The sequence below is a fragment of the Choristoneura fumiferana genome, chromosome 27, assembly GCF_025370935.1.
Source record: "Choristoneura fumiferana chromosome 27, NRCan_CFum_1, whole genome shotgun sequence".
Lineage (NCBI taxonomy): Eukaryota > Metazoa > Arthropoda > Insecta > Lepidoptera > Tortricidae > Choristoneura > Choristoneura fumiferana.
Genome location: NC_133498.1, coordinates 413,032 through 423,532, shown reverse-complemented (window position 1 = coordinate 423,532; position 10,501 = coordinate 413,032). Strand labels below are relative to the sequence as shown.

At 40.1% G+C, this 10,501-nt stretch overlaps 1 protein-coding gene across 1 annotated transcript; it reads left to right on the top strand.

Annotated features, from left to right (window-relative positions):
- Positions 1–1,171: 1,171 nt before the first annotated feature.
- On the top strand, positions 1,172–4,669 carry LOC141443600 (uncharacterized). Its single transcript, XM_074108932.1, has 3 exons — positions 1,172–1,277; positions 1,617–2,513; positions 4,330–4,669. Exons 1-3 carry the CDS (start codon positions 1,181–1,183, stop codon positions 4,479–4,481), a joined length of 1,146 nt encoding a protein of 381 aa, XP_073965033.1. The 5' UTR covers positions 1,172–1,180; the 3' UTR covers positions 4,482–4,669.
- The last annotated feature ends 5,832 nt before the right edge of the window (positions 4,670–10,501 follow it).

Genomic DNA, 10,501 nt, shown 5'->3' with positions numbered 1-10,501 from the left:
TTTGGCCACCCTTGGGGTAGTTTTTTTTTCAAATTTATGTAATACCAACTTCAAGGTCACGGTATACCCTATCCTATAAAAAATAATTGTTAAAATCGAGCCACTCTGTAAAAAGTTATGCCTTGGTCATACTTACAGCACAATCAGTGACTGAACAATCAACCATCACCTGTTTTCCTACCCTTAGGGTAGGAATATTTTTTCCAAATTTAAATGGGACCACCCTCGGAGTATACCTACGCTTTCAAATAAAAAAAATGATCAAAATCGGACTTCTCTGTAAAAAGTTATGCGTGGTTATACATAAAAAAAATATTATACGCGTCGACTTGAAAACCTCCTCCGCTTTTTTTTTCGTCGGTTAAATAACTAGCGGACCCGGCAGACGTTGTCCTGCCCCGAAAAGCAGCACTACATTAAATACGATAACTCACCGACAGCAGCGCCATCTACCGCGTGGAATTGTATTTTCAAGCCATCCAGGAACCTATTGAAATATACACACAAAAATTCATCTGAATCGGTCCAACCGTTTATGAGGAATTAGGTGACAAACAAACGTACCTACAGAAGAATTATATATATTAAGACTAGCTGTTGCCCGCGACTCCGCCCGCGTAGAAGTATGAAAAATAGTTTAAATCCTATTCTCAAACCTACCGAATATACACAAAAAAAAAACATAAAATCTGTCAAGCCGTTTCGAAGGAGTTTGATCACAAACATTTTTGACCCGAGAATTTTATATATTAGAAAGATATACAATATATGATGTATTAATATATGATGATGATGACCAAGAACATAAAGCTAGTCATCTAGTACTTAAGTAAGTCTGAGGATAGCAACGGTACGTCCTAGATTCTAGATACTTAACACGTGCAATGCCCTGCGCAGGCGTCGAACCTGTTGGGGGCTGGTTCGTGACATAAGACGACAAAGACTTAACAGGCACACTAGTCCTATAATTATATTTCGTCGCTTAATTCTTCAGATATAAATTAACCAGGTAGTCCTTTAAACCTACAAGACAGCATTGCACGTTTCTTTATAGAAAAAATAAAAAGTAAAACACCGATTCATATCCTTGCCTTGCTCTATTGCTTAGTCTGTGGTTCATTCTTTTTCCGTGCAAGACAGCGAAGCGGGCGCATAATAGGCCCTCCGTACGTTTTTTACAATGCCGAAGAGACTTTCAGATAGAGAATCTCAAAAAATCCTGAAATATCAACAGAAGATAAGGAAAATTCAGAAATCTTCTTCAGAGGATTCATCCGGTAAGTATTGCAAAGTGCTCGACGACCTAAACTATAACCTCGTATGACGCCATTGATCACCTTGTTCAAAACCGAACATAAACACGCCGGGGGGTTGACCGTGAGTCAACACGAAGGCAAAATAGCATGTAAGGCATACAGTTCGAAATGAATGTATGCTAAAATGCACCATAGCATAAGTACATAACCATCGGCCAAACATACCGATCGTATTGCGTGTAACAAAATGGCTTCCATTTTTAAGTTCAATTTTTTCTTTTGCATGTAAGAAATACTATTCGAAAGGAATGTATTCCAAAATGCACTCTATTTAACTCACTTTCCATACTTTCTTTGTAGATAGTGATGGCAATGACCTGGTAGAAGTCTTCGTTGAAGAACCGTATGAGGAACCGGAAATAGTACATGAGGCCGACCCAGGGGCGCCGACAATTTCAGTTTTAAAAGAGCCGGATCCGGAACCGCAATTGGACCCGGACCTGCTCACGGCACTCGGAGAAACGGTGGATGATAGCCCTCAATACGGGCCACATATCCATACAAATTTGGCGCAACGATGGCAGCCCATATTAAAAAAGGGTCTCCCAAAGGAAACCAAAGAAAAATTATTGAAAACTTATCTCATACCAGAGAACTGTACATTGCTGCAAGCCCCGAAGATAAATGCTGAAATTTCAGCGGCGGTGCTGGATGTGGTACGAAACCGAGATAAAAAGATAGAAGCTGCTCAGCAGCAACTGGGTGCTGGAATCACAGCTATCAACAAGGGACTTACTATCCTACTCACGAGCGAAGACAAAGTAACAGCTACAAAACATCTTAGCGATGCCTGTCGCATTTTATCAGACCTCCACTATATGGAAACGCAAACTAGGGCAAAATTGGTCACACCAGCTCTATCAAAGCAATTCCTAAATGTCATTCAAGACTGCGAAAGAGATGAGACCCTGTTTGGGGCCAAGCTACCAGAGAAGATTAAAGCCTCTAAGGCTATTGAGAAACAGGGATTACAAATTAAAAAGATTGTCAAAAGTACAACTGGAACAAGCAGCGCCCCGACAGCTCCACGCGCTGGCTATCAGGGAAACTGGACAGCCCCCTCGCGCTACCCGTCGAGCAGGGGGGGCGAGGAGGCCCGAGGCGAGCAGCACCGGCGCCGCCGCGCAGGCCGGCCGCCCTGCCGCAGTCGAGGCCGGCGGGCCAGAGCAAACCACGTGCAATGCAGCACTAAACAAGGTACATGCAGGTCGCATTCAATATTTTTACAATTGTTGGTACAACATGACATCTAACTCTTTAGTATTAAGCTGGGTCCTTAATGGATTTAGTATACCATTTATAAGCAAACCTTACCAAGGAAATACACCTATAAATTGTTTTAGTCAAGCAGAGAAAGCTGACATGCAATTAGCTATTCAAAACTTAAAAGACTTGGGAGCCATTACTATTTGCTCACCTTCAAGAGATCAATATTTATCAAAAATATTCTTGACTCCCAAACCCAACGGAGCCAAGAGATTTATTTTAAATTTAAAAAACCTGAATAAATTTGTTGAAAAAGCTCATTTCAAAATGGAAGACTACAGGACCGCGGCCAGGATCATACCAAAAGGTGGTTTTATGGCCACTATTGACTTAAAAGAAGCATATCTTCTTATACCAATAGCCAAACCTGACCGCAGGTACCTCCGCTTCCAATTTGAACATGAAAATTTACAACTTGTAACTTATGAATTCAATGCAATGCCTTATGGGTTGTCAGTAGCACCACGAACTTTTACTAAACTAATGAAAGAAGTAGTAACTCATTTGAGGTCACAAGGATTTAAATCAGTTTGTTATTTAGATGATTTATTATGTATAGGCAAAGACTATACAGAATGTGTGACAAATGTTCAACATACTGTAAGATTGCTGGAATGTTTGGGGTTCATCATAAATTACGATAAGAGCTCTCTCAAACCTCAACAGTGTAGTAAATTTTTAGGTTTTATATATAACTCGCAAGATATGACCATCTCTCTCCATGTGACAAACAACGAAAAATTCTTCAGTTAGTTCAAAAGTTCATGCTGCTCCCAGATTGTACCATTTGTGATTTCGCACAATTAATTGGTGTCTTAGTAGCGGCCTGCCCGGCAGCAAAGTATGGGTGGCTTTATACAAAGATATTAGAACGACAGAAATTTCTAGCATTACAAAAACACCATGATTATAAAGCGAAAATAAAACTCTCCAATTTAATATTAGAAGATCTGGTATGGTGGCAAAATCATATAAGTTCCATTTCTTGGTCAATGGTACCTCCAGACTATTCACTTGAGATATTCAGTGATGCTTCCCGCACTGGCTGGGGTGGTTTTTGTGCTGGAAATAGGGTAAATGGGGCATGGAAAACACAGGAAATGGAATATCACATTAATTTCCTAGAATTATTAGCCGTTTTCCTATGCTTAAAATGCTTTGCGGTTTACCATCTTAATTGTGCTATCCTATTACGTATTGATAATACAACAGCTATAAGCTACATTAACCGCATGGGCGGGGTACAGTTCCCTCACCTCAACAACCTAGCTAGGCAAATCTGGCAATGGTGTGAGATGAGAAACATTTGGCTCTTTGCGTCATACATAAACACTAGAGATAACACAGAAGCAGATGAAGAGTCCCGCAAACTAAACCCTGATACCGAATGGGAGCTAAGCGATCTTGCATTTCAGAAAATAATAGATCACTTTGGCCAACCTGAAGTGGACTTGTTTGCATCTCGGGCTAATGCCAAATGTCAAACATATGTGTCATGGAAAAGGGACCCCGAGGCCTTCTGCATAGATGCATTCACCATTAACTGGTCCCAAAAATTCTTTTACGCATTTCCTCCATTCTCAGTTATAATTAAATGTGTTCAGAAGATTCTTTATGATAAAGCCACAGGTATCATAGTGTTTCCAATATGGCCCTCACAGCCGTGGTATCCATTATTAAAATCCCTAGCAACCTCGGACATTTTATATATGCACCCAGATGAACACTGTGTTCAATCACATTACAGGAGCCGGCACCCGCTGCACGCGCGGCTTACCCTGGGTGCTGCAGTGCTCTCCGGCTCGCGTTCTCGCGGCTCGGCGTGCCGGCCGTCTCTCAGGAATTGATGATGGCCTCGCTTTCCAAAAACACTCTCCAACAGTACAACGTCACGCTTAAAGCCTGGTGGCATTATTGTTTAGAAAATAATCTTGATTTTTTTAATAGTAGCATTTCGCGGGTCATATCTTTCTTATCAGAGCAATTTAACAGAGGAGCTTCTTATGGTACTTTAAATAGCCACCGATCAGCAATTTCCTTATTTTTAGGAAATAATATTGGTTCAAATGCATATGTAAAACGCCTCTTAAAAGGGGCTTATAAGTTGCGACCCAGTTTGCCTAAATATAGTCACACATGGGATCCACAAAAATTATTAGATTATATTGCTGATTGGTACCCTAACACCAGCTTAACTGTAGAAAAAATCACCAAAAAATTGGTCATTTTACTCGCCCTCTGTACAGCCCATAGGGTTCAAACCCTGTCTCTGATAAAAATTAACAAAGTCAGCATCGGTCCAACGGGCGTGAAAATTATAATTACAGATATCATTAAGACATCGGCAGCTGGCAGAAGTCAACCCATCTTGTTTTTACCTTACTTTCGAGAAAAACCTAACATCTGCCCTGCAACCGTTCTTCGAGATTACATCGCGCTCACGCGCGACATAAGACCGGAGAACGCGCTCAATCTCCTATTGACTGTGAAGCGGCCCTTCAAGTGCGCCACAGCACAGACTATAGGCAGATGGATCAAGCAGGTGATGGCAGAGAGTGGTGTAGACGTGGCGGCGTTCGGCGCGCACAGCACGCGGCACGCCGCCACGTCAGCCGCGGCCGCCGCGGGGGTGTCCGTTGACACCATCAGGAAGACTGCCAGCTGGACAAACAATTCCCAAGCGTTTGCTAAATTTTATCACAGGCAGATTATAGATGAAGGCAGTTTCGCTAGGGCGGTCTGCCATATCTCAAATGACATAAACTTGTCATTGGAATAATTTTGTAAACTTTGATTAATAAGTGTTAATGCCAGGTCAGACAATTCTGACCTTTGTGAACATATGAGACTGATTAGTGATTAACCTTTGTTATGATGAGACTGATTACTGATTAAACTTTGTTATGTAAAACTGATTACATTAGAAATAAAACAAGTTTAGATATTACTTATATTTTATTTCCTAAACTAAAGCAGTGCAGAACTTCACTCTGAACATCTACCTGGTTAATTTATATCTGAAGAATTAAGCGACGAAATATAATATATGATCAAACGAACTTCACAAGTGAAATTCGATCAATATTATATGAGTCGCTTAATTCGAAGATATAAAGACCCACCCTCCCAGAAGCCCTGTTTGAAGTTCTGCAGAATACATAAACCAATAGTGAAATGAATTATCTATATATCTCTAAAAGAATGAACCACAGACTAAGCAATAGAGCAAGGCAAGGATATGAATCGGTGTTTTACTTTTTATTTTTTCTATAAAGAAACGTGCAATGCTGTCTTGTAGGTTTAAAGGACTACCTGGTTAATTTATATCTTCGAATTAAGCGACTCATATAATATTGATCGAATTTCACTTGTGAAGTTCGTTTGATCATATATTATTGTGGCAACTGTGGTAGCAACCAGCATAAGCACATGGGTATTAACTGTACCGTACCAAATTGATGATTTCCAACATGGAATGGAAATTGCTTTAAACATATTCTCAGAACGTCAAGTGTGGGTTGAACTAGTTTTGCAACATTTTAGAAAATAGGTATAAGTACTCGTTTTTAGGGTTCCGGAGGCAAAATGGCAAAAACGGAACCCTTATAGTTTCGCCATGTCTGTCTGTCCGTCTGTCCGTGCGCGGCTTTGCTCAGGGACTATCAATGCTAGAACGCTGTAATTTGAGTAAACTATGCCGACAAAATGGTACAATTAAAAATTGAAAAATATTTTTTTTTTAAGGTACCTCCCATAGACGTAGTGGGGGTGATTTTTTTTTCACACAACCCAATAGTGTGGGGTATCATTGGATAAATCTTTTAAAACCATTACGGTGTTGCTAAAATGATTTTTCGATTCAGTGATTTGTTTGCGAAATATTGAATTTTAAAGTGCAAATTTTCATTAAAATCCAAGGGCCCCCACCCCCCTTTCCCTCTAAATCTAAACCGCGGGTGAAAAATTTGAAAAAAATCAGGATGGTAGTAAGTAGGTATATCAAACTTTCAAGGAAAACTATAACGGCTAAGTTTGCTTGAGGATTATTAGTAGTTTATGAGTAAATAGCAGCCTAGGTATAAATATACCTAAACTTGGAGGATTCCGTATAAAATACGAAATCCTTAGAAAAATATTGCTTTTTTTTCGTAATGGCTACGGAAACCTATTTTGGACGTGTCCGACACGCTCTTGGCCGGTTTTTTTAGCTAGTTTTTAGCATTAGGAAGAAGGTAAGCGATCTTGACGTGTCTTTTTATTGAAAAACACTATTTAAAAATAAGTCACAGCAAATATGTAACCATTAGCAAGGAAATGTGATCATTTACATTATTTTGGTACAATTTGGAATACCTAGTTACTGATTTTTTTAAAACGTTTTTCAATAAAAAGTCTCGTCAAGATTGTTTACACTTTTTCTAATGCTAAAAAAACGAAGTAAGTATAGTAATGTTACTGAATGACTTAGTGACTGACAGATGGCAACAGTTTATATGTTTACATGTTTATATGAAGTTAATCCGAAATATGGGGGAGGCCTATGTCCAACAGTGGATATGATGATGGTGTCATGAGACCTGAAATACGTCCTGAGTAGTTTACAGTTTCAGAAAAAAAAAGTTCGTCCATTTGAAACAGTTGGGAAATGAATTACAATTTATTGGGAAAAATATTTTGTAAAAAAGTCAGGATCACTTAAAAAAAAAACAATATTTTTTTTCATAATCTATTGAGTCAAAAAACGTTTCGTTAGTTTGAAACTGAACCCTAAAGTTAGTCATCAGTTCAAGTGAAAGCGCAATGAATAACCAACGACCAAGTTCTACGTTATTTAGGAACGATTAGAAAAACGGTTTTCCTCGTGAATGTTTGTTAATTTAACATCCGTGTGCTATTATTAGCCATACGTATTAATTACGTATTTTTCTAAGGATTTCGTATTTTGTACGGAATCTTCCAAGTTTAGGTATATTTTATACCTTTTAGGCTGCTATTTACTCTTAAACTACTAATAATTCTCAAGAAAACTTAACCGTTATAATTTTTACCGGTTTAGATTTTAGAGGGGGGGTTTTAATGAAACTTTGCATTTTAAAGTTGAATATTCTGCAAAAAAACACAAGAGACCAAAAGACCTATCCAACGACACCTCACACTACAAGGTTGGATGAGAAAAAAAATCACCCCCCCACTTTACGTCTATGGGAGGTACCCTAAAAAAAAATTATTTTTTATTTTTTATGGTACCATTTTGTCGGCATAGTTTACATATATATTCGTGCAAAATTACAGCTTTCTATCATTGATAGTTCCTGAGCAAAGCCGCGGACGGACAGACAGACAGACATGGCGAAACTAGGGTTCCGTTTTTGCCACTTTGGCTACGGAACCCTAAAAAGCCGTGGCGGCCTAGTGGTTTGACCGGTGGCCTCTCAAGCAGTGGACCGTGCGTTGAAACCCCGGTCCGCGCGCTTTTCGAATTCATGTGCGAAATTATATTTGAAACCAGCACCAACTTGAAAAGCAATTAGTTTTTTTTTATTCGACTGGATGGCAAACTTGCTGGGTCTCCTGATGGTAAGAGATCACCACCGCCCATAAACATCTGCAACACCAGGGGTATTGCAGATGCGTTGCCAACCTAGTGCGTGTAAAGTTCCCAATCCGCACTGGGCCCGCGTGGGAACTACGGCCAAGCCCTCTCATTCTAAGAGGAAGCCTGTGCCCAGCAGTGGAACGTATACAGATATGATTATTAATTGTTTCAATGTAAAATTCGAAATTATAACTCTAAGCACCATGCAGTGAACAAATTGCCTAAGGCACGAAGAAAATTCAAAGTAATTTCTCTTTCAAAACCGCGTTAAATAATCGGAGGCGAGTAGCGTGAACGTTTCGTGATCTGATGACTATCTGTTTATTAATTAGGTACTAGCTTTTAGCTGCGACTTCGCACACTTAAACTATGATTGGTTATTTGGAGTCTTTTTGTATTTTTTATTTCAACTCCAAATTTGTTATTTTTACGGGTATCCCGTGAAACCAGTACGCAGCAGCAGCACGCAGCACGGATTGCTGAGGACCTGGGTTCGATTCCCAGCGCTGGTCTCTTTTTCTGGTTTTTCTGTGCATCCATGTCTCAGTTTGTATTTTCGATATGGTTTCACGGGATACCCGTAAAAATAACAAATTTGGAGTTGAAATAAAAAATACAAAAAGACTCCAAATAACCAATCATAATTTGATTGCTTAGTAGCGACATCTCTTGTCTGGGTGAGCGGTTGGTTCCGAAAGAATGTGACGTCTCTCGATGAGAGCGGAACATAGATGTCGCTAGTGCTGCTGCATAAGTAGCGTAGTAGAAATAAGCAACCTGAGATATGTATGCATAGGAAAAATTCGTGTCTAAATTCCTGTCCAGCGGTGGTGTAGGGGTTATAGCACGCAGCACGGATTGCTGAGGACCTGGGTTCGATTCCCAGCGCTGGTCTCTTTTTCTGGTTTTTCTGTGCATCCATGTCTCAGTTTGTATTTTCGACACTTAAACTACGTCTAGCAGTTGAATTAAAATTCCACGATTAGGCACATAAGTACGCCAAAATTCCCCTACTATGTGTGTCTGTGGCACCGTAGCTCTTAAACGGGTGGACCGATTTGAATTTCAGTTTTTAGGATGGTTCTTAGACAAAAATTGGTTCAGCCGTTCTTGAGATATTGAACTTTGAAGTGACAAAGTCGAGGGTTTCCCAACCTTTGTCGGTCAGGTTAGGTTATGGCATAATCTTGTATCGCATGGCACCGTTCGGCACAATTTCATCCCTACTAATATTATAAATGCGAAAGTAACTCTGTCTGTCTGTCACGCTTTCACGTCAAAACCACTGAACGATTTTGATGAAATTTGGTATATAGGTATTTTGAACCCAAGGATCAACATAGGATACCTTTTACTCCGGTAGAGGCGCCACCGCGCGATAACCTAGATCCGCGCAGACGAAGTCGCGGGCTTAAGCTAGTACCTTATAAATGCGAAAGTTTGTAAGTCTGTTTGTTGTTACCTCATCACGTCTAAACCGCTGGACCGATTTACATGAAATTCGGTATACAACTAGTTTGAGTCCCGGAGAAGGACATAGGATAACTTTTATCCCGAAAAATTGCTTAGTTCCCGCGGGATAGCGATAAATGAATTCTACGTGACCTGTGGTGTGGGTGCGAGTTTTGTGGGGTCGGATTCTGACACAATACCATACTTAGCCGTATATACTATACATCTGTCCCACAGCTGGGCAGACATCCTCATCTCCCTATCCAGATCTATATTTGGCCACTAGCTCAATTTCGCGACACACACACACATACACACTCAAAAACATATTAGTTAGCCTTGGTAATGGGCGGGCCACATCGCTCAAAGAACAGATACCGTTGGGGAAAGATCCTCGAGTCACCACGAACCGCCCACCAGGTGGACCGACGACATTGCGAGATTGCGGGCAACCGGTGGATGCAAGTGGCGAGTTGTACTATCCAACGTTATGAAATTCACGATGTAATTTTTTGGGAATCTGTATGGGAATTTAGACAAGTCCAGAAATTTTAATTCAACTGCAGAATCTAATGACATCGTGTGCAAAGCCGCGTGTAATGACTAGTACAGCCAAACAAACTAATTCATATAGATGCCAGAGTTGAACCATTTAACCTTTTCGACGGCAACGACTCATATATACGTCCATTACTTCAATGCAAAAGAAACCTTCGTTAAATTGTGTTAAGGTTCAATTTTAGGCATTGGCGTATGGGTGCTGTCTTTTGTATTTGACGTTGCGGCGAAAAGGTTAATAATCAAATTTCACTATAATTTCCTTGACAAAAGTATGTGATGTCAATATGACATTAGTAGCGCAAAGGTTCCA